This window comes from Antennarius striatus, chromosome 3 (assembly GCF_040054535.1).
Source record: "Antennarius striatus isolate MH-2024 chromosome 3, ASM4005453v1, whole genome shotgun sequence".
Classification (NCBI taxonomy): Eukaryota; Metazoa; Chordata; class Actinopteri; order Lophiiformes; family Antennariidae; genus Antennarius; species Antennarius striatus.
In genome coordinates this window covers 18485402-18511147 of record NC_090778.1, presented here as the reverse complement: position 1 = coordinate 18511147, position 25746 = coordinate 18485402, and the positions used below count along the sequence as shown (strand labels likewise).

General features: G+C 40.7%; 1 protein-coding gene across 3 annotated transcripts in view; it reads left to right on the top strand.

Moving 5' to 3' along the window:
• ntrk2a (neurotrophic tyrosine kinase, receptor, type 2a) overlaps nt 1-23727 on the top strand; it is a 79574-nt gene extending 55847 nt beyond the window's left edge. For all 3 annotated transcript variants that reach the window (XM_068311011.1, XM_068311010.1, XM_068311009.1), the window contains 6 exons: nt 4345-4475; nt 8665-8837; nt 9058-9213; nt 9654-9738; nt 18655-18813; nt 21039-23727. In XM_068311011.1, coding sequence (XP_068167112.1) covers nt 4345-4475; nt 8665-8837; nt 9058-9213; nt 9654-9738; nt 18655-18813; nt 21039-21224 — 890 coding nt within the window. In that variant the 3' untranslated portion in view covers nt 21225-23727. The remainder of the gene's footprint in view (nt 1-4344; nt 4476-8664; nt 8838-9057; nt 9214-9653; nt 9739-18654; nt 18814-21038) is intronic.
• Nucleotides 23728-25746: the final 2019 nt, after the last annotated feature.

Genomic DNA, 25746 nt, shown 5'->3' with positions numbered 1-25746 from the left:
CCATTCCAAACGGAAACCATAGCTGGACTGACTGTTGGTGCGAGCCAGCTGGTTTCACTCAGAATTCATCGGCGTTTTCTGTGTTGTTCCTGCTGTTTGGACTTTCTGCTCAAAAACATGAAAATTGTTGAACCAGTTATGCCACTCTAAAGTTATGTTAACTGGGAAGTCCATATATAGTTATTTCTTTTCCTAACATAGCAGATGCCTTATGCCATATTGTTCACGTGATTCCTTCTGTTAGATGGGCAGTGATTGGTTGGGTGCCGTGATTGGTTGGGTGCCGTGATTAGTTGGGCGGCGTGATTGGTTGGGCGCTTGATTGACAGGTAGTGGGTGGAGTTGGTGACAGTGTGAGACTTTTCAAGTGAGCTTATTCAAATGTATTGGTAGGGATAGGAAAATCATATTGTACTGTGAATATCAAATTGTGATTTAACAGTGATATTTTTTTATCCAGGTGCATCAACCTGCTGAAAGTCAATTTTGTCATAGACTCAAACTATCTCCTAAAAAGGTTAAATGTTACCAGACTCAAAATAGCAAAATTATCTCATTAAATATAAATAAGATTTTCATAGTGAAGTACAAACATATTGTATTTGAAAACAATTTGAAAACCCAGTAGTAGCTGCAAGTCTGAACTGAAGAGGATATTTTTCATCTGTTGCTCCTCCCTCTTAGCTTCGTACTGAACCTCTCAGTTTTTCCACCATTTCCTTCCCAGCAGATTCGTTTTTGGAGGTTTGTGTTTTCTTCAATCAAGAGAGTGAGGATTAATATGGTCCTGGAAAATATTATTCATCACACAACCCGTGCATAACGTATTTGAAAACACCCATTTACACACACACACACACACACACACACACACACACACACACACACACACACACACACACACACACACACACACACACACACACACACACACACACCACACACACACTCCTTTTCTTGTTTGCTCTCTGACAACACACACACACACACACACACACACACACACACACACACACACACACACACACACACACACACACACACACACACACACACACACACACACACACACACACTTTGGTCGCAATTTGGGAATAGGAGGGAATATAAATTGGCAGTGTTGAACGACTACTTGGAGGTGTTGTTGGAAGCCAAATGAAAAAAATTAGAAGAATTTGATGAAATGTCTGGTTTTAAAAAATGTGTTTTACATGATTGGGATTCTGACCTATCACATTTCTTGGTTCAAACAACAAAATATGCAAGTTCCAAGCTGTTCAAGCTGTTTTATGTCAGCATGCAAGGTTGTGAAAGATTTTAGCTAGATGAGAGGAGGGGGAATTGAGGAAGTAGCAGATGGCAAACAGGGAATAATCGTGTCCCGAGACATTAATTTGTTTGGTTGTGTGTGTCTATAAGTTGCTGATTAATGAAAATTGTGTGAGCGGTGGCGCTGAGGACCCTTAGAAATCGAATGATGGAAGAAAATGACGGATGGAAAAGATGGAAGAGGATGTAGTTAATGGAAATATTATTCTTCTTGAGTGTTGTATGTCATAAGCTAGCAATGAAAAAAGAGTGATGGAGCAGCAGAATGAGGAAGAACAAGAGCCCAGATGTTAACGTTTAGAGGATGTTGATTAAAAAGTGATAGGTATTAATTGAGGGGAATGAAAGTAGAGGGACATAAATGATGGGACAGAGGGATGCTAAATGAGGACAGTGAGAGCAAAATTATGAGACTGGATGGAGCAATGAACTGATAAAACTTGAGAGAATAAGAGAGCAAACATTAGTTTATGGGGAATAGCATTCCTGATCTTAATTAAAGCTGCTGATTGACGAGTAGAGGGGTGGTGTGCAGCACCTCATATAGAGATACAGTTTATTTATGATAGCAGCTTGTTGGAGGAGTGTAAAAGTGGCTAATTCAGACAGCAGGCAAGAAGAATTCATAAGGCCAAAAAAAAGTATTCTTGATTGCTATGCAGAGCAATTATGAAACATTCTGGAATTAATTAATGCAAAATTAGCTATAATGACACATTGTAAATCAAACTCATTAAAAACATTATGAACGGCTGTGAGTACATCACCAAATTTTACTGCCTAAATAAAAAGGACTGGTCTGAACACATCCATTTTGTTGCTATCTGAGACTGTTAATTTAGGAGACGTGGTGTGAGAGTTTTTCATGAGAGAGTGTTTATGATACAACAGTACTTGGAAATTTTGTGGTGAGGTTATGAGCCGAAGGTGGGCAGTCTTGTGGGGATGTGATTTACTTTGTGCATGGATAAATGTAGATGTACTGAAATATGTGATTTGCTTCTTTTTTAAATGAAGACTTAGGTAATTACTATTAATTACCTAGTCCTGCCTTAACTTTTAAACATGCTTTAAATGTGATATACAACACAAGGATGAGGGCTCTGATCTCTCTTCCTTTTGTTTAACAAGCTGGCTTATTCATTTTCAACATTTAACATTTTTAACAATGTTGTTTCTAGCTGACAAATAAGTTAGTGTGACAGAATGAGAGACAGAGAGAATGAGAGACAGAGATTCGATTTGATTTTTGAAATCACATTTATTCATGAAGTCGATATTACAAGATAGTTACATTAACATCCAAGAGAGATTCACTCAAACATGCACACACGCTTAAAAAAAAACTATCATATGAAATGTGGTCAAAATATACTTGAATTAAACCAAACATTGACTGAACTTGAGTGCCTCATTTAACACGGAACATGACACACCATAGGTTGGTAAAAGCGTCTAAATCATTCATAGCTCTGAAATAGTTAAAATCGATTCTGATTCTTGTTTGACACGTTCTTCTTAAAATGGCTTCTGCACTGCAGTCAGACGAGCCTTCAACCTTTTCCTGCCTGCTTAGATAAATCACCATCTTTGCTTGGCCAAGAAGAAAGTTTATAATCTGCCAATCCTTTCTTCGATATATATATATATATATATATATATATATATATATATATATATATATATATATATATATATATATATATATATATATATATATATATATATATATATATATTAGACAGAGAGAGAGAGAGAGAGAGAGAGAGAGAGAGAGAGAGAGAGCAAACCCAGAGCTGAGATTTATCTGTGATGTGATTAAGAGTTGCATTTGAAGAAAAGCTGTCCACTCAAAATATCACTTTAAAGCCCTGCTAGACTCTCAACATCGATCTACGCTGTAAGCTAAAGAGGACCCCCATAACCCAATATTGTACAGAGAGAGAGAGAGAGAGAGAGAGAGAGAGAGAGAGAGAGAGAGAGAGAGAGAGAGAGAGAGAGAGAGGGTTTGTTGTTTTGCATCAGACGTTCTAAAGCTTCAGTATAAGATTGTGGTTTAAAACACACTCAGTGCTGGTGTGAGCGGTGAAATGGGTTACAGTAAAGTCGCCATGCTCTTAATCGTCCTATAGAATAAAACTTGCATCATCACCATGGTGAGATGCCAGATTTTGTAGAAATCAGCTGGCATACAGTCATATGTTACTTAGCAACAGAAAGCAGGTTTGTCAACTCTGATCCAAAGGTGAACTGAAAGTAGGGAAAGGCTTAGGCTACATTCAAAACTAGATCATATTAGTGTGTGACAAAACAGTGGAATTGCTAAATTCACTAAATGACATAAAATATACAGTATATGCCACAGAAAGCATCTACCTTTATAAACAGTGGAATGTTTCTCCTTGTTATCTAGATAACAAAGCTATGCTTCAAAGAAAAGCGCTTGGTCAGCTTTTCAAAACATGTTCCCCCAACTACATGATGGGCAACATGTATTGAAGGCAACAGCCCAGGAGTCGGTGAACACAACCTGACTTTCTCGTCCCTAATTCAGTGCCAGCATCAAATCGTCTAACTATAACCATAAAGACACTGTCTCTATCTGGTCTATCTGCCACTCTCTCTCTGTCTCTCTTTCTCTTACCCTGTCCTTATCTTCCTTTTATTTTTTACCACCCAACCGGTCAAGGCGGATGGCCACCCAATAGAGTCTGGGTCCTGCCAGGAGTTTCGTCCTCAGCAAAGGAGTTTTTCCCTGCCTCTGTCGCTTATGCTTGCTCTGGGGCGTTGAGTTGTGTTTTTATGTCTGTTAAAGCACTTTGAAATGTCTGTTGCCATGATTAAGCGCTATCTAAATAAAACTTGATTGATTGATTGATTGATTAATCTGTTCAACTGTTTTATATAACTGTTTCTAATTATTGCCAAATTTTTCTCCTTACGTATTTTGTTCAGAAAGGAGAATTGTTAATCTACAAACTCTAACACTTGACTGTCTTTCTTTTTTTTTTAAAGTTGTGCAGCACATTAAGAGACACAACATTGTGCTGAAGAGAGAGCTGGGAGAAGGAGCTTTTGGAAAAGTCTTTCTGGCTGAGTGTTATAATCTCTCACCGGACCAGGATAAGATTCTGGTGGCTGTCAAAGTAAGCAGAAGATGACTAGTCTGATTTGTTGATTTTATTTATTGATTTTATTTTTATTTTCAAGTTTTAAATGTGTTCTACTCATATCACGGGAATGAAACAGACACCATATAAATGTATTTTATGTTTCATTGGTACGAAGAGAAAGAGAGTTCCATACCTCTAGAGTGTGTTTTTATAATTCATTACTGCCCAACTGTCCCTCAAATGTGAGATTATAAAACATAAAATGATTCAAGACAGGGGGTCTATGACTTCAATTGAACAACAGATAAATTTGATTTTTTCTGACGCTCATTAAACAAAGATGAGACACAAAGTCATAGACTGTCTTTGTGAAAGAAGAAAAACACAATCCAATCTGAATTACTAAAATGACCAGTCAATTTATCAGTAGCACAGTTTAAAATGCTTTGAAAATCTTAACACCTACAGATAGATTGATCGATTGACTGTTTTAAAAACAGTCCTGTCATCATTAAAGGTGATTTTATTGCCTGTCTTTGTTATTTTGCAGAGAGATATCTGCTCTACATTTGATTTGCTGACCTATAACAGTATAGGTTAACCTTATGATTCTGTGACACATACATAAAACTTGCATATGGCATCCGCACAACAATTAAATTTCATACATGTTCACCAGGGGAGAGGGAAATGGTCCCCTGCTGTTGTTAGAAGGTCACTTTCAGGACTTCTGAAGCAAAGGTGGAATTACACTCAAACCGCTGACTTCCGGCTTCAAATTGAACGGTTTCCTCCCATCACATGTACCCGTCCATTCATTTCTTCATCGATGCTTTCTTTCCTGGTCTGCAGTGAAACAAGATCTTATTGGTGAAGAACTTCTCATTAAAAATACATGGTCTATGAGAGAACCCCCCTTTCCTCCTGACCTCATTCACCCTCTCAAGTCTTTCGTCCTCACCTCTAACTCTCACCTGCGGTACTTTTTTCCTGTCTTCTGCAGTGTTCCTCCCATTTTATTCCTCTTGTAAAATCCCCCACCTTCTTTACTCTTCTTACACCTCCATCCTAGCTCTAAACCGCTTGCTGACGTCCTGATGTTTGCTGCCAGCTTAGCCTCAGCTCAGTCTGAGCACTGCAAAAATATGCACCTGAAAATCCCAGAAAGCAGAGTTCTTCATAGCAGATTTAGAAGTTTTTTGCTGCTGCCTGCACGTCAACTCCAGTAAACATTATAATCTCCACTCAATTTACACTTAGATATTTTTACATTTTAAATCACCTATATTTGTTTGTACAATGGCTCAATGTTGGCAAATAATTTGACCATTAGAATCACCTTCTTGAATTAATTTTAACTACTTGTCATAGTTTTCTTTCCGGAAACACGTTTCTCATTACAGGATGTACTTATGTTGCACTTTGTCATGCATGCTACATTACAGAAACATAGTCTCCCCTTTGCAGTAAATTACAATAACCTAATAGGACTCGTAATGGTCAAGTCACCATAAATCAGGCGGTCAGTTACAATGCAAAGACACATTTTACCGCTGCCGTAGATTACTGTAAATGCTGAGGTGCCATCGATCACAGGTTCCCTGTAAGGCATGGGGAGAAAAATATGCATGAGCCTATTCATAAACACTTACAGTAAACTCCTGCACGCCATCAATCATGAGCCCCTAATGTTCGATGAAGGCCTTCACACATGAAATATGAGTCACTACGTTCCTGAGCGAAATTGTTGGTTGTTATGACTTTTTAGCCAGGGAAGTATTGCGGCTCTGCATTCAGAGATTTACGTCATACATTAAGTACATAGATGTTTCTGACTCACAGGGAAGTGATGGATGTTTAATGCATTGCACAGTTTAATGTATTGCACAGTTCAGTTTGCTGATTGAGCCACGTGATGACGCCCATGTGTTTTGCAGGAAATTATTTTCTTTCTCTTTTTGCTTTAAACAGCTTGGGCATCTTTAATTTGTTTTAACTTACATAAATGACACATACAGTGAAATGTTGAAAAAACATATTAAAAGCAATTTGCTTCATGTACAATAAATGGCACATTTTGGTTCCACTTTTACTAAATCACGGTTTCTACATAGTAAAGTTTTTCAATAACAGAAATTATTTATAAATGATTTTCATTCCTTGTTTTTCATTAAGAAAACACTTTAAGACGAAAGCCTGGATTTCCTGGTTGTCAGTGACGTTCCCCCCCCCCTTCCACTTGTTTTATTTACTCTTCCGACCAAACATTTGAGCTCTGTTCCAGAAGGATTACTGTAAACTTATGTGTAAACAGCTGAACATGATGGGAAGTTGAAAGAAAAGGTTGGAAACTAACATTTGAAAATGAAACAAACATTCTATTCCCTGCTAAGCCTTTTGTCACAGATGTCCTAAGATGCTCTGGTGAGGTCACCTTCCCCTCACAAAACTCTAGTTGACATTTTTATTCAATCTCAGTGTCAAAATATTAGGAAATGTAATGGCACTCTAAACATTAACTTTGAATTGTTTGACTTTTTTAAATTACTGACATTACTATTATTAGTGTGCTGAGTTCGCATGCTCTCCCCGTGCTTGTGTGGGTTCTCTCGGGGTTCTCCGGCTTCCTCCCACCTCCAAAAGCATGCGCTTCAGGTTGACTGGCCGTTCCAAATTGCCCGTAGGAATGAGTGTGTGTGTGCATGGTTGTATGTCTTTGTGTGTGGCTCCGCGGTGCACTGGCGTCGTGCCCGGAGCGTCCCCCGCCTTACGCCCTATGCCGCCGAGATAGGCTCCGGCTCCCCGTGACCCAGTGCGGCGGATACAGTGGTGGTAATCTGAAGATGACTGAGTGACTGACTGACTATTATTAGTATTAGGGTTACTATGGGAATAGAGTTGTCAAGGACTTACTGGGAGGTCTTTTGTTTTGTCCCTGTCTTTGCATGCTCCATTAGTGCATTGGATTTAAATTCAGTCAACATACTGACCAGTCTTGCAGTATTGTGTTTTGAATTTTCAAACATACAGTAAGTTACAGTAAAAAACTCAAAAAAGTAAAACAGGACATTTGGAGCTAGTTTATTTACTGTTAAATGACAGTGAAGAGAGACACTCACGAGTTTCCATGATAATAAAGACCAATCAAACATAACTGTCACCGCCTGGTTAGCAAACTTTTTCCTTCAATGACTTTTGCTGACCATTAATGAAACTAGTTTAAACCAATTGTAAAGGTAGTACCAGTGGTTTTATAATCAATGCTACACACATTCTGTGGTGTGGGACACTTCAAGGAAACCAAACAAGAAACATTGAAACACAAACTGAAAGTGAAAGGTCTAAGACAGACAATCATGCTGAACATGTGAGAACTCAAGAAAGGAACAGATTTCATACACATGCAATATCATATTTCAATGTGAGATGGAGTATCCATCACCCATTGTATAATAATCTATCCAAAGTCATCATGTGGCATTGCCTGTAATGTATACGACCAAGCCTCTGTTTCATGATACATGATGGGTTGAAGGGGGTAGAAGGTGGTAGCCTGTCTCCTGTTCTGGTAACTCAGCATTATGGCTGGAAGGTTGTGGGTCATTTCCTTCCTCCTGAGCTTTGTTTGTGATTCCTCCTTGTCCTTTTAACTTATACATGTAATGTGAGCTTATATCTATGGCAACTCAAACAGGCACAAATACACACATGCACACACGGGTGGATACCAAATGTAGATCCATGTCATAATTTATAGGAAGATGATTATTTATTCATGGAGGACACCAGGAATTTTCTATACTGTAGGTTTTTTTTGTCATTGAAATAAATACTTTCGCTTTTCTTGGATCTTTTTGTTGCGCACACATTTTTCTTCTGTCCCTATCAGATGCTTGTGCTACACCATCTGACAGACACAATTCAGGATGACGGCACAAAACTTTAAAAACAAGGAACTAAGTATAATCAATTTAAATAATTTTGTGCTTTGTAATGACTTACATTAATATAAAATGTCTATATTTTCTTGAACTACCATTGCTTCATTTTTTGTTTGGTGCCAGATATTTGCAAGACAATGCAATGCAATATATTACGACAAACAGTGTACACTGAACAAGTACAAACAGCAAATCTAAAAGTTGTACGTGTTTCATTTGTCAATCTTAAAATTACACTTTTACATGTGTTTTTCATTGTGTGTGTCTGTTTATGTGTGCAGACACTTAAAGAGGCTAGTGAAAATGCCAGGAAGGATTTCCACCGTGAGGCAGAGCTACTGACCAACCTTCAACATGAACACATTGTCACCTTCTATGGAGTGTGCGTGGAGAGCGACCCTCTAATCATGGTGTTTGAATACATGAAACATGGAGACCTTAACAAGTTCCTCAGGTATGGCTCTTTACAGTGTTTTATAAAAATCTCAGTCATTGAAGAATTTCCCTTTTTTTTTCTTCTAAAATTGGGTCATGAATGCTGAAAAATCTACAGAAAAACTGATCAGACAGTTAATATTTCAAATCTGTATGTTCTTAGAAAGCCAGTCGTGATATTTTACAGCAGTACTCACCAGAAAACAAAGATTAATGTTTTTTCGGCTGTTCTTACACAGGGCTCATGGTCCGGATGCAGTTCTGATGGCAGAGGGGCAGACCACCAGACCTGTGGAGCTGACCCAGTCACAAATGCTGCACATTGCCCAGCAGATAGCATCTGGCATGGTCTACCTGGCATCACAACACTTTGTGCATCGCGACCTGGCCACCAGGTTTGTCACTCAGCGTGCACACACTGTTTATTTTATTTGCCTTATTATACAAAGACATGTATTTATTTATTCTACATGTTCTTGGATACAAATTAGGAAGAATGGAGCACACAATGCTTTGAACATTTTTCTACATGTAACACAACAGAAACCATCCTTTAATGAATTGTTTACAATTTTCATGAAGAGTGAGTGATTGTCGCATACCAAAATTAGATTATAGTTGTACACTAATTCTTCAAACCTCACTATAATCATTCATTTTGAAAATCGTGTCTTGAATAATTATTCTTTCTTCTGCTAGAGAAAGAGATGTGTTATTTCCTTGAAACAAAAAAAAAATGAAATTATCTATTGTGATCTCTTTTTTTTTCATGTACAACTACAACCAGTGTAATTTAAGCTTGTTCTGCACTTCATTTGCATCTGTTCTCTTACAGGAATTGCCTGGTGGGTGAGAATCTGCTGGTAAAGATTGGAGACTTTGGGATGTCCAGAGATGTGTACAGTACTGACTACTACAGGGTAGGTGTATGTGTCAATATCTTTTCTGGCCCTTTTTGTCGCCTCCCTCTTCCTTGCTGCATGGGTTCCTCTCTGCTCCTTCCCTGCATGGGCATGTCTGATGGACTCCAGGAGACTCAAAGTCAGATGCCAAAGTTTAGTAAGGTCAACTCAACTGAGTGCAGTGAACCTAAACATACATCTGGCTGCATGCAGCTTATGGTGATATTTATATGGTTAAATGGACTCAAAGGGCTTTTGGCAAGGTCATATTAAGTGAGTTTGAAGTATTGCTATTTTCAAAAAAATAAACATGCAATAATCATGGAGTAACTGCAAATAAATTACAAATAGAAATATAGCAAGAGAGCAAGATACTCTTTTCCTCCCCTTCTATACAACAATCTGTCACCTTCCCATGAACTCCAAATCTGTTAAGTCATACTGTGTGATACTGTCCATAGCTACCACCATCTCTTCCATCCACCATTACAAACTGATATGCGTAGCAGTAGGAAGTCCAAGGAGGAGTACTCTTAAGAAGGAGAATCATGAAAAGGAAGAAAAATCAGCTATAAAAGCCTGTATATTTTGCTAAATTTTAAACAGTCATAAAGATAGCAATGATGTGTATGACGGACTCTAATAGTGGCATTGACTGTTGCAGTTTATTTTAAATGTAAGAACAACAATTACTTGATACAAACAATTCTTGGTGCATAGAAATTTATTTTTCAGTGGTCTTGTTTTGAACGTTGTTGGGCTTAATTCTGAACAAACTAGTTGTACAATCAGATTAAAGTCTCTCCTCTGAGGCTCTCTTTTGTACTATCTCTGTATAACAACAGCAACCTTCACCCTCCTCCACATCCTCTTTCCTTTTACCCCTCAAAAAAGCTGAATGCTGGGCTGTAGTCATGGCAACAGAGGAAGGCAGTGACGACGATCCACAGTTAAATCCAACATTTCTCAGGAAGAATAATCAGAGAACTTCTATTTAGTATGCTGAGGCAGTACAGGGAGGGTGTGTGGTTTTATGTGTGTGCGAATGAGAGGAGGAGGGGGTCAGAAAAGAGATGCAAGGAGGAAGAAAGCTAGAAACGTTAGAGATGAAGGGGACAGGCTAGGAGGCCAGGGGAGGAGATAGACAAGATTAAAAAAAGAGAGAAAGTAAGAATGTAATGGAGCAACAAGGGAGCTTACACATACTGAGATGGAAGAGGTCAGTAGACAATACAACCTCTGCACAGGACATCAACAGCATAACATAAAAATCAGCAGGACATGACAGAAGTGAAAAGAGTTTATGACAAACAACACAGCAGAGAAGAGCTGCTTCAGCGTGGTGGGAGGTTAAGAAATGATTCAGCCACGTTCCAGCATCTAGGAAATAGATGTGTGTACGTATGGGTGTTTGGGGACTCAGTCATGCTGTTGCGTCACACAAGAGCATAAATGAGTCATAGAGGAATTGGAGCACCCCCACTGCTTATGTCTGCAGGGTGGCAGAAGCGTAGGACGAAAAGGGTGACGTCATTGGATCCACTGTTACACAACGGACCTGACAGGAGCACCAGAGGATAGACAGAACCAGTCGAACATTGAACCAGTCTATGTAGCAGCATGTGTGTGTGTGTGTGGGGGGGCACCTTATGTAGGGATTATGAATGCACCAAAGACATTTACTCCTTTTTGTCCAAAACTGATTTCATGCCCAAATGTGTAGGATAAAAGACAATTAAATGGTTTTTCAGACTTACTATTGCACGGAAAAACAAAACAATCTCCTGAGACTTATTTAGCTGATGTTTCGTTCTTTTACAACCCAACAAGGCTGTTAAAAACAGATTCTTAATGGAGCACCTGGGCAAAATTTAACAATTATTGTCCGGGACAAACAAAATACACATGTTAGAATGTGAAGAGCCATCCACACAATATAGAGAATGAAACTAAAATTGTAACTTGTTCCACATATGAATAAATATTTCTAACAATTAGCTATTTTTTAATTTAATTTTGGCATGTAGGGCCTGACCTCATCACTCCCTGCCAAGTGATTGTAGACTACACGATCTATGCAGTGTGTAGCCATATCGGAGAGGAAGGCTAAAGGTGGATGCTGAATGTGAAAGGGCAGAGCAGCAGAACCATGAGCAGACAAATGGAACGATCAGACTTTTTTCAAATTTAAACACACCACCAACAGACGAGGGTGAGGCATGATGTATGTATACAGCAGTATAAATTGAGTATGTCTTTTATGTGCTTGTACAATAAAAGCAAAGCTCTGTGTTCAGCAAACTGTTTTCCTTTGATGGTTTTACTGGATGAAAGCTCCAATAAGAAATAGCCTAATAATAATTAAATGTACAAATATAGAAACCACAAGTGTGAGCGCAAAATAATTGGAATGCATATACTCCATGCTACTGTATATGTTCAATTGAAACTAATTTGTCATATTCTAATTAAATTCACTCTTCAGAAATTACAATTAAATTCTCATTGCAAAAGACTAACTAAAATTCCACCTGAATATTTTAAATGAGTTCTTACAACTTCATTGTCCATCAGATTTGATGAGATGGAATTGCTTTCTTTATTCTGGTAACTCAGCATAGAGGGGAGCATCCTCAGTAGCCTACATAAAATATATTTTCAGTTGCAGTTCAGTTCAATCCACATTGCTTAAACCTTTTTCATCAACCATTTGTATGTACACAAAGACACAGAGAGGGGGAGACTGGCAATCTTAGAAAGAGTTCTCTCCATAGCAACAGAGGGCAATTAAGGTAGGGTTCCTGCCTTAGTCACACAAGCCCCTCCCACACCACGTCCCAGAATGCTTTCTTTTCAACCAGTCCATTTGCCATGAATACTGTAGCCCCCAGAAGGTCAGTAAAGAGATCCTGCAGCCCTCCTATTTGTTATTTTTCCTGTATTCATAAGATTTCCCAGAACACTTAAGCAGCCGTCTCGCTGAAACGATGCATATTTTAGGATGGCGATTGGGGCGGGCGGACAGGCTGTAAGGGAAGGTGAGAGCGAGTAAGACAGATTGAGGGGGACAGCCATAAGGAGAAAAGGACTGACGACAAAACTCCTGACAGGAAAGAGAAAACAGAAGGAGCTGATGACAGAGAGAGAGTCACTGTCTATATTTCAGGATTCTTTTTTTTTTTTTAATGTTTAATCCTCCACCACAACAGGAGACTCCCGAGTATCCGATGTCCCCTTCAGGACAAGAAAATGTATATTTATGTGTATTTCTTCCCTTTTTCCTCATTTGTTTTCCTTCCTCTGTCTCCTCAGTTCAACCTTGTTAGGTTGCCATTCTGTCTCTCCCTCTCTCTCCCTCTCTTAAAGCACAGCACTCACAAAAGGCAGTTAACAAACATTAAAAACAATGCAGCTAAGGAAGAAGTTCAATGGACACATCAATATTTTAAGCCATCAGGGAGAGAGATCGCCTGTGAAGAATAAAATAAAAAATAATAATTCAATGGACAGTTTCAGATGAAATTTCTATCTTTTTAAGAACAGAAAAGAATCGAAATATTATCCAGTAAGACTCATTTATCTGTTTACTGTGTAATTTCCTTTATTTCTTCTTCTTTTCCTTTCGGCTTTTACCTTCAAGGGTCGCCACAGCGAATCAATTGCCTCCATCTAACCCTGTCTTCTGCATCCTCTTCTCTCACACCAACTACCTTCATGTCCTCCTTCACTACATCCATAAACCTCCTCTTTGGTCTTCCCCGAGGCCTCCGGCCAGGCAGTTCGAAACTTATTTACCAGTGTTATTTGATTGAACATGACATTTTACAGTGTTGTTAATTCCCAGGGATAAAACCAAAAATAAAATTAATGATATTTTGCTAATAAACCCACAATGCAGTGTTTTATAGCTGCTGAAATGATACGACAAATGGTACGACAAACCCAGCAGTATGAATTGATATTGTAATGATCAGTGAATCTACAGAATCTCATTTTATGGAATTGGATTCCTCCAGCCATTTGTAAATTGACCTTTAAAATGATACCTCTCTCTACATTCTTAATTTCTATCATCTAGTTTCAAAATGATTTCTAAATTGCGTTGAGTCATTAAAAATGAATGTATGCCTAAAGACTGTTGCTCGGAAACATTTGTCACGCCATCTTGACAAATAGTCGACTATGTAAAGAGGAAGTCATTTGCTGAGACAATTTCTAAAATAGTTTTAGTACCTTAAAGTCACATGTAAACATGATGATTTTTTTAAAGTGATATAATTTATGTCTTTCTGGTGGTGATAGTTGGTGCAAACTTGTTGTTGTTGTTTCTTTTTTTTTTACTTCTTTCTTCAGTATCTGGCACGAGTGTCTAACGCTCCAGTCTGAGATGGTTCACCATATTAGCAAACTGATTGAGTTTAACCATTTAACTCAGTTTACCACACAACTATTACATTTACCAGTTTGTTGGTTTAAAACTGCTTTAGTACTACAACAACTGGTTTAGTTTGATACAGCCACTCAATACTTAACAGCTCAGCTAAATAAACAATAGAAACTACTACAGGCAACATATTTACATTGTGATCATTGCACCACCTTTATAGTATGGTATGGTCCCATTAAAAAAAAGAAAATAAAGAAAAACAGCTTTGTATTTGACAGAGTCGGAGAAAAATACAAATATACACTCGCTCAGCTGTAAGATACGTCCTTGCACAAGAAAACATGAAGGGTTGGAAAGAGTAAGAGCTGCAGAGATGGCGGCAGATATGTTTCCCCAGGCGGGCCAGTGAAACTGATGGCTATCTGTGTGACCGTCTACATTTTATTACACCATTAAATAACCCACTGACTAACAAAGAAACAGACCAACTGCTGGTACCAAGCCATTAATAACGGTCATAAACCTCAGAAAATGGATTGCGCTATCTGTGTGGAGCAATGGAGTGCAGATTGGTTGTTAGATTCATGTTCGAGGAAGGAGCAAGTGGAGAGGGAGTATAAGGGGGAGCATCAGATTGTCGGGTCAGGCTGCCTTCACTTTCACTTCAAGCAGGTTAAAAGTTTGAGCCCCGGCATACCTGACATATCAACCATGGCGTCGCAAAGCTTCACATGCAGCAGTCTAATCACGTCAGTTTGTGCTTTATGAGTGATGAGCTCTTTACAATTTTATTAATTCTTTATGAGCAGACCAATGGTGACCTAACCCCACTTCACAGTGTGATTCAGATAACATGCCTGCATCTTCTGTGTTTTTCTTTGAGCCAGCTGCTAACCACTACCATCTGTACTTTAAATGTGTGGGTTGCACACAAAATACATCAATTGATCTGTTAATGTGGACTCGACCGTTCTGAAGAAATGTTGGTTTGCTGCTGTTACAACATCCAGCAATGATCCCCCATTTCACCTTCAATAGCGCTTACAGAGAATGGTGTGGTAGAATAAAAGTGAGTGGGCCACGTGGAAAGTGCTACAATTTTTCTTTCTTTATTTATTTATTCAGTTTATTTTCTTCTTTCCAGGCATGTTATTACAACAGATTTTACTTTCATCATTGTAGAAACATCAGCAACATCACCCGAAAAGAAAAAAAAAAGGTTGATGGGTAGAAGCCATTGGCTTGTGTAGTTCCCGTCCCCTAAATCAACAACATCTCTCTCATTACAGCACATTGTCAATTAATACATACTTTGAATGTCACAAATCAAATTCAATTATTTTATTCTGATACGCTGCTGTGAGAGGAGGAAATAGAATAGCACAAAAGAAACAGCTAATGAACAAATCAAACTCCAAAGGCTCTGTTCAAATTAGAGCTTAATGAAATGACCAAATATCTCTCAGAGTGCCTGTGAGTTCCTGCGTGGGGTTACCTGTTCATTTCTGCTTTCTTAGAACTTACTCTCCTGTTTCACCCTACAATTTAAATTACAATTAAATAGCATTTTAATTACGTTTCATGGCCACAGGGCTTGAGTAGGCCACAGACTCCACAATGCAGTAATTTGAACTCTATTATACATCTATACATAACATAAATGACTGTTATCACTAGTGACTGACAGAAATTGGCTCATGTATTTTACAGTGTAGCTTACACTGTGTACCTGACCAAACAATTTCTTTTCTGCGTTGGTTGATCAGATGGTCTATAAATTCTCATTCAATGCCAAGGTCACATACATATACCCTGTTTGAGGGAATGTACTAAATACTTTGGAACAGTCCATTCATCCATCTTCCATCGCTTATCCGTAGTCAGGTCGCAGAGGCAGCAGCTTCAACAGGGAACCCCAAACTTCCCTTTCCCCGGCCACATCCACCAGCTCTGACTGGGGGATCCCAAGGCGTTCCCAGGCCAGTGTTGAGATATACTCCCTCCACCTGGTCCTGGGTCTGTCCAGAGGTCTCCTCCCAGCTGGATGTGCCAGAAACATCTCCCTAGGGAGGCGCCCTGGAGGCATCCACACCACATGCCTAAACCACCTCAGCTGTCTCCTTTCCACACGAAGGAGCAGCGGCTCTACCCCTCGCCCCTCGCAAATAGCAATGTTTCTCACCCTATCTCTAAGGGAGAAACCAGCTATCCGCCTGAGAAGGCCCCCTCACCCTATACTCCCGTAGTACCTCCCACAGTATGTCCCTGGGGACCCGATTGTAGGCCTTCTCCAAGTCCACAAAACATATGTCGACTCTTTTAGGATCCCCGTGAGAGTAAAAAGCTGATCCGTTGTTCCAAGACCAGGACGGAACGCATATTGTTCTCCCTCAATCTGAGGTTTGATAATCGGCCGGACCCTCCGGCCGCACCGTGGAGTAAACTTTCCCAGGGAGGCTGAGGAGTGTGATGCCTCTGTAGTTGGCACACACCCTCTGGTCCCCTTTTTTAAAAAGAGGAACCACCACCCCACTCTGCCACTCTTTCGGCACTGACCCAGACTTCCATGCAACTTTAAAGAGGCATATTATCCATGACAGCCCCTCAACACCCAGAGCCTTCACTATTTCCGGGCGAATCTCATCAACACCTGGGGCTTTGCCACCGTGAAGTTGTTTGCCTTGGTGACTTCACCCAGAAAGATTGACTTGAATCCCCCATCATCCTCCAGTTCTGCCTCTGCACCAGAGGACGGGTCAGTTGGGGTAGTTGGATTCAGGAGTTCCTCAAAGTGTTCCTTCCACCGACCGAAAACCTCCTCAGTCGAAGTCAACAGTGTCCCATCCTTGCCGTACACAGCTTGGATGGTCCCCCGTTTCCCCCTCCTGAGGTGTCGGATGGTCCTCCAGAACAACTTTAGTGCCGTCCGATAGTCCTTCTCCATGGCCTCTCCTTACTACTCCCACACACTCTGTTTTGCCTCCATCACAGCCGAGGCTGCACTCCTTCTGGCCTGTTGGTACCCTGCAACTGTTTCAGGAGTCCCCAGGGACAACATACCCCTGAAGGCCTCCTTCATGGGGAGGCGTCCCTGACACCACGGTGTTCGAGGTTTACCACCCCTTGAAGCACCCAAGACCTTGAGACCACAGCTCTCAGCTGCAGCAATGGAAGCTTTGAACGTCGACCATTCAGGTTTCATGCCCCAAGCCTCCAAAGGGATGCATGAGAAGCTCCTTCAAAGGTGTGAATTGAAAGCCTCATGGACAGAGTCCTCCTCCAGACGTTCCCAGTTCACCCGCACTACTCGTTTGGGCTTACCAGGTCAATCCAAAGGTTTCCTCCGCCAACGGACCCAACTCACCACCAGTTGTTGATCAGTTGACAGCTCTGCCCCTCTCTTCAACTGAGTTTCCAAAACACATGGTACAAGGTCAGACGATACGATCACAAGATCGATAATTGACCTCCGACCCAGGGTGCTCTGGTACCAGGTACACTTATGAGTATCCTTGTGTTCGAACATGGTGTTAGTTATGAACAGTCCGTGACTAGCACATAAGTCCAACAGCATAACACCACTCAGGTTTATATCAGGGAGGCCATTCCTCCCAATCACGCCCTTCCAGGTTTCTCCATCATTGCCAATGTGTGCATTGAAGTCCCCCAGGAGAACAATGGAGTCCCCTACAGGGATCCCATCAAGGACCCCATTTAGGGACCCCAAGAAGACCGAATACTCTGAGCTGCTATTTGGTGCATATGCACAAATAACAGTCAGAGTTTTCCCTCCCACATCCTTAGGGCATAGGGAGGCCACCCTCTCATCCCCCGGGGTAAACGCAACACAGTGGCGCTCAGCCGGGGGCTTTTGAGTATCCCTACACCCGCCCTGTGCCTCACGCCTGATGCAAATCCAGACTAAAACATCCCCCATCCAGGAGTTTGGATCCAGAACCGAGGCTATGCATAGAGGTAAGCCCCACCAGATCCAACTGGTAACGCTCAACCTCCAACACAAGCTCCTGCTCCTTCCCCGCCAGTGAGGTGACATTCCACATCCCAAAAGCCAGTTTTTGCCGCCCAGGTCTGGTGCGTTGTGACCCCCTGTCGTCACTGCCACACATATGGCAGCACAACTGACCCCATTGCTCTGCCATGTGGGTGGTGGGTCCACATGGGTGGACTTTGGAACAGTACTTCTGTTAAATGACATAATTCACTGATTAAGAGTTTTCAGTGCTAGTGACAGTCAATACATCTTATTGTGGATAAAAATTGAATCCTGCTCACTTTTATATAGCTCCAGGCAGCAGTTTTGAGGAGTTGAATATTTGCAGTGCTACTTTAAAATTCATTGTATTTCTGAGTAAGCCTTGTGAGGAAGGTGAAAAACTGCATGACCATGCATTTGAAATTAGCACAAACTAGAATTAAATTAAAAAGGAATAAAAGACACATAACTCTGGACTTAGTTCTGTATAAAAAGTATTCTGTCCTATTTCATTATGCTGTACTTATGTTCCTGTGTCTGCTTATTTTCAAAGGTCGGAGGTCACACCATGTTGCCAATTCGTTGGATGCCTCCTGAAAGCATCATGTACAGAAAGTTCACCACAGAGAGTGATGTTTGGAGTTTAGGAGTTGTCCTGTGGGAAATCTTTACCTATGGAAAACAGCCTTGGTACCAGCTCTCCAATAATGAGGTACAGTTTATAAGCACCATCTCAAATTTGACTTTCATTCCAGCTCTTACTCATGAAAAGGATGTTCCTTTTAGACTCACAAAGAACACAGTTTTACAGAAGATTCAACGTGACTGAAATCACCTATCCATTATCTGGTCTCATATCCAAATTCAAAATACAGGCAAATATTGTTTACAGAGAAAACTCACTTACTTGGCACATGAGTGGCAGGATCACAGGAGAAGAAGCTGGAACATGTGAAGAACATTAACAAGGAGCTGGCAGCAAACAGTGGGAATCACGCCAATTAAATAGAATGGGAGACGTGATGATGGCAAACAGGTGGAACAGGAAGGACAATGAGAAACAGGTTCAAAGAATCAAATGATCAGTGTCAAAGGCAACGGCAGAGGAAACTTGAAGGGGAGACTGTTGAGGGGCACAAATAACAGATAACCTGAAACAGATAATCCACAGATATAAAAAGAAATAGTGAGCACAAAAGTGTAAAAACAGAAGAACAAACAAAGTGAAAAGAGCTGAACTAGATGATGCAATAAGAGACAAAAAGAAGCATCAAGAATAAAAAACGGTTCAGGAAAATCATTGGAAAATGCATCTCAATTAAGAGGTGCATCAAAAATATTTTAACCATTTAAAATAGAAAAGAGGAGAGAAGTTAAAGGACTTCGGGTACTTAAGGGTTTAATGCGTTGTTTGTTTATCATACAAGTACTGTATGTTTTACGGAATCTTGACTGATTTTCTGGAAAAGAAAACTCAGTGCCTTTCAACCCTTCACCTTCACCTCAATAAAGTCATGATGGCCTCATCTCAAGTTAAAATATCATCATCCTCCATTTCTCTTGACCTTCTTTTTCAGATATCCACTGATTTGTCATGTGTTTCAAATCTCTAATGTGCAATTATCATTCATGGGAGAAACAATTTCAGACATTCATAATAACTCTCTTCTCACAAAATGATAAAAATGACAGAATCAGGAGGCATGAATTAACTAAACCCTGTTGCTTCTACAACCTGGTCATTTGGATGTTTAAAATTACAATCCTCTGGTTTAATTGCATTAAAAATACCTCCTACTGCCAGTCACACTGAATTTTTTTGCCCAACACAGGACTAGAACCGGTGACCCTCCAGTCCCCAGCCCAAGACTAAGGCCTTGCTCAGACTAGTCACCTACTGTATATCTGATTTTTAGCCCATCCAGATCGATGTCACATATCTCGTGTGTAGTCCGAAAGGTCCCATACCACATGAAATCGGATTTTTGCGGAGCGGATGAAACCACATTCGGGAGGTAGTTTTGTGTCGGATAGGGACAGATGCGTCTGCAGTCTGAACAGCTCCTAACACTCCAATCGGATATGGTGGACAGCGATGTCATATTCGCGACGCGAGAGGAAGGCGGCAGAAGGAAGAGCGTCACGCACTACGGAGCGGTAAAACACAGAAGAAGAAATTGACAATGGTGTGTGTGTGTTTTCTCCACCTCTACCAGACAGTGATATCACCAATAGGCTAAGGCAACAAAACTTCACGTTCGTCGTTTTTGTTGTTGCCTCAATTATATGACCTCACACATTACGTGCACTGAACGATTCCTCCGCCCTGACACTATTGCTACGGCAACCTGTCAGATTGGCTGATAATGTGGCTCAGTCTGAACAGAGCCACATCTCATTTGGACACAGGCTAAAAACATTGTGAACAGTCATCCCTAAAAATCAGATATGGAAGGAAATCTGATATGCCTGCAGTCTGAACAGGGACTTAGTAGACTGAGCTACTGCCACTCCATTATGGATGTAAAGCAGCAGCAGCACTGACAGGCAGTGTAGATGGTAAATTTTTGCATCCTAAATAGTCTGGTGGGGGGGGGGGGGTACATGTGATGATGGGGGAGAATAAGGGCTGTCACGTGAGTGTACAGCAGCACACCTCAAGCTGTCTAGTGGAAATCATGGGCTTTGCTCCATTTAGTCGAAATATTTACTTTAAAGTAAAAAATGTATTTGTTAAAAGTCTTGTGCAAAAACATTACATTTCCTCTCATGCTGCTGTTGAAAATAGGGTTGTACCATCTGTTATGGTATCATCTAACTCCATGGTCTCGATAAATAATTTACTCCCACTGACATTTTCATTTTATTATTTGTCTCACATTAACACAGGTACCAAGACAAGTGCTGAACCTGATTTCTGACTTTCTTTTTCTGCAGGTGATAGAGTGTATAACCCAGGGCAGGGTGCTGCAGCGTCCCAGGACCTGTCCTAAAGAAGTATACGACCTGATGCTGGGCTGCTGGCAGAGAGAACCACACATGAGACTCAACATCAAAGAAATCCACTGTCTGCTTCTCAATCTGGCCAAGGCCTCTCCTGTGTACCTGGATATACTGGGATGAACGGAGGGGGAATATTGAGGAGTTTTTGGATGTGTGTGCGTGATTGTGTTTGTGTGGGGATGTTTGCCGTATGTATGTCTGTATGTGCGAATGAAGTTGCATGTGTGTGCCAGGGTGGATAAGGCGATGCTTGCGCAAAGTCTGCACATGCAAAGTGCTGCTGTACAGGATGTGAAACTTCTATCAAACTCTTAATGGCAATCAATGAAAAAGAAATCCTTCAATCGATCCCAAACCTCCTCTTTCATTCGTTCCTCTCGGTTGTGTATCTTTACCCTTTTCCTCCTCCCAACTTCCCGAAGAGACATTCCTGTTAACTAATTTAACTTTCAAGAAAGAAAATGAGTGTCTTGCTTCTCTCAAATGCTTTGAACAGACTGGGGCTAAATTAATCAGACCTAACAGGACTTTAAATTTAGTTACTCATCCCTCGCTGCCTGTCAGACAACAAGACTCATTTGAACATATGGAAATTTCGAGGAGGTGCAGTGTGGGGGATGATTTCCGGGAGCTTCAACCCTCTGCCTGTAAATATGAGACTGTACAACGGTGAGACTTTCCAGAGGAAGTTGCTCAGTATGATGTGGAGCCATAAAAACACTGTGTTCCCCCCCTGTCGCCCTGTCCCTCTGACTTTTTGTGGGTCTCACCAAACTGTACACGATTATTAATGTCAGCATTTATCCAACATGGCCTGTGGAAACCATTATATGCAGATGATGATAAACTCTACCAGTGGGCTTAGTATGGCAGATTGACTGCAATAGAATAGCAAACAAGAAAAAGTCACATGAATCTGGTTGTTTGTCTGTCAGATGATTTCAGGTTTGAATTTTTAAAAAAATAACATTTACTAAATACAGTGCCTGCTAAAGCTAGGGTTAGGGTTAGGGTGAATAGGGAAAAAAGGAGGAATGCGGGGAGTATTCTACTATTGTGGAATCATCTGTACTAGAAATGTAAAAAAAAAAAAAAAAAAGAAGCTTTTTTTATTGGGCACTGATCAACAATATCTTTTAATGCAACAGACTGATATACATGATTATAACAATATATGCACTCATAACTGCATTCTGCATTTTACAGCTGCTTTCTGTTACATATTTACTTTGCTCAGGCCCGGGCTTCACTTTCATATAACATATGGTAACATGATGACCTCTCCTCCCCCCAGAGTGACAGATGCTTCACTCGTGATGTCAAGCTCTCATATCGGGAGATCAATTGATTCATTTGTCCGTAGCTGTCCGACAATTGTGAGGTCTTGGTGTTGAGTGTGGGGTGGTGAGGGTGGGGGTGGGCATTTAAGGGTTGCTGAGGGAGGCGGGATTTTGAGCGGTCAGATCAGGATCAGATGTGTGGGTGGCGGGGCTGTTGAAGGTGTGGTTCATTTGGTCAACCCATATTAAATCATCAAGGGTCTCAGCACTTAGACATCCTTGAAAACCACATCTGTGCTAGAGGCAACACACGTGACAATACGCGCGCGCACACACACACACACACACACACACACAGACACACACACACACACACACACACACACACACACACTGTATTACACTTATCCTGTCATCCCTCCATCTCCACACACATGCATAAACTGAAAGACACTCTAAACAGGCCGAGAAGGAAATTGAATTGTGCATGTTTTATTATTTGAGCGGTGCAGTGCTTTAGCCAGGCCCCGTCCACTGTAATGGTGTAATGTATATTTCATTATAGCCTAATGGGCTCCATTAGCACAGTCTCCTCACAGACATTCAAGACTTATTGTTTTATGGCTGGGAAGAATAGAGGGAGGGAGTTGAAAGAGAGAGGGACCTGGAATGAGGAGCAGAGAAGAGAAATAAGTGGAGAGGTAATAATGCATAGGAGTAGAAATGCAGAGGAAGTGAGACTTCAGAGCCCTACAAATGAAGTAGAAAGGAGAAGGTGATTGGAGAAAAGGTATGAATGACTCACAAGGAGAAAGGTGAGGGAGAAAGACAATATCGTAGAGAGGGGTAGGAAGAAAGTGAAAGTGAGCATCCATCATCACTGCAGCCTGTAGGCTTTCTATAAGCTACAACTTCACGCTCCCACCACATTCCTGCAGCTGGCCCCCAACACACACGCACGCACACACACACACACACACACACACACACACACACACACACACACACACACACACACACACACACAGATACACACACATGCACACATTTACTGGCAATCCACCAACAGCTTATATTGAAGAGAAACTCAATCATGAACCACATATCCCCATTGTTGAGAATCACTTCAGTGCGTCTCACATATCCGCTGGAAAAGCTTACACTGTACATACAACATGCATGCAAGGATTTTTTTTCACAATTTTTTGAGCAGAATTTAAAATTTACAGCGATAGTTAAAAAGTCACGCTCACTGGTTCCCACTTGCAGTCATTGTATTGAGATGTAAAACATTCTTGAAAATATATTTGTTTAACAACAGCACTTGATGGTATTGACATGTGAGCTTGAAAATGTTGATTTTATTAATTTATAGTATACTTTATAAATTAAAAATTTTGTACATTTCTTTCTATTTCTAAGGTTGCCTTTTGCAACAACAAAAACAGGTTTAATTGATTATGTTTTAGCAAACATGTAAAGATAATCCTGAGTGTTTGTGTATTTTTATGTCGAGCTCCTTCTCAACAGCTGCCTGGCCTGAACTCATGTACAGTGTACTCTACAACAGGGATGGCTACTATATGTCTAGATTTAGTTTGACATGCTGGAAAATGATTGCCACCTGTCAGAGCATGGATGTGAGTGGTGATGCCCGCAGCATAGACAATGCAGGCTAACAAGGTCCTCAGAAACCATCCCTGCTGTACAGTCAAGTAGAGTTTTCACTGAATGGGCTTGCCACACAATAGCAGAGGTTAGAGTGTGTGTGAGTCAGGCCTAGCGTGAGCAAAATGGTGAGAAGCAACACACACAGGCACAAATGAGACTGAAGGAACATTTCTACTGCTGCATTGTGTCTGCTTGTAGATACTCAGCTTCTGGACAGACGAGAGGCTGTGAGAGATGTGATTGTTATGACGAAGACTTGTAAGAAAAAATCTGGAGCATCCTGGAATCTTTAACTTCGGCTGAAGATTGGTTGTCTTTGCATCGATGCCTCAGATAAAGGATATTGATCAAACTGATTACACAACTGCTGTATGAATGGACACCTTCGAAAAGTAGGGTCTGACAATCACAGACTTTCTTTCTCTCTCTTCAAGTGACCTACTGTAAAATAGACTATTCAAAAAACTCTTCTCTTCTATGCTGCCTATAATGTATGTGATAGTCTCAAACTTTAGTCTCTAAAAGTGCTACATTTTCTGTTCTACACAATTTAATTACAATGAGATGAATGAACAAAACTTAATGTACAAATGTGAATAAGCTGCTGAACAAATAAGCGTCACACACTGCTGTATCCAGGACTGTGCCAGTATCTAGACTACTATTTTTCTCTTTTGTCTTGGAAATAGAGGGCAAAGAACTTTGTGGCTGGACGGGACTCAGAAATTCACAAAGCAGAGTGGTATTTGCTTATTCTCCTGATGGTGTGTGTGTGTGTGTGGAAGGCAGATTGATGCTGGCATAAGTCAGCAGGGATTTAGACTCCAGCCAAAGCCTGATTCAAATTCAATGAGATTCAATGTAGGAATCATGAATTGATTTGTTGTCGCGGTTCACCAATGCATGATCAATGACTTTACCCAGTTGTGGGTAATTCCAACTGAGGTTAGAATTATGGCAGCTAAGATTTATAGAAATGGTCAAATGATTTATTTATGTCTCCAAAATCAGCCTTCTGCTTGACGCAACTCACTAAAGCCTAGTTTTAACAGGTACAGTATAGCAGCAATATTAACATATTTTCATTTGTCTTAAAGTCACCTCACTTAAACGATCATATAAATCGGTCAGAGTTTGGACTAAACCATGTTTGTTGTTCTTCTTGTTTTCCTTTCGGCTTTTCCCTTCAGGGGTCACCACAGTGAATCAGTTGCCTCCATCTAACCCTGTCTTCTGCATCCTCTTCTCTCACACCAACTACCTTCATGTCCTCTTTCATTACATCCATAAACCTCCTCTTTGGTCTTCCTCCAGGCCTCCTGCCTGGCAGTTCAAAACTCAGCATCCTTCTACCAATATATTCACTATCTCTCCTCTGGACTTGTCCAAACCATCTCAGTCAGGCCTCTCTGACTTTATCTCTAAAACCTCTAACGCGTGCTGTCCCTCTGATGTACTCATTCCTGATCCTATCCATCCTGGTTACTCCCAGAGAGAACCTCAGCATCTTCATCTCTGCTACCTCCAGCTCTGTCTCCTGTCTTTTCCTCAGTGACACTGTCTCTAGACCAAAAAACATCGCTGGTCTCACCACAGTTTTGTACACCTTTCCTTTCATTTTAGCTAAAACTTCTACCACACATCACATCTGACACTTTTCTCCACCCGTTCCATCGTGCCTGTACACGCTT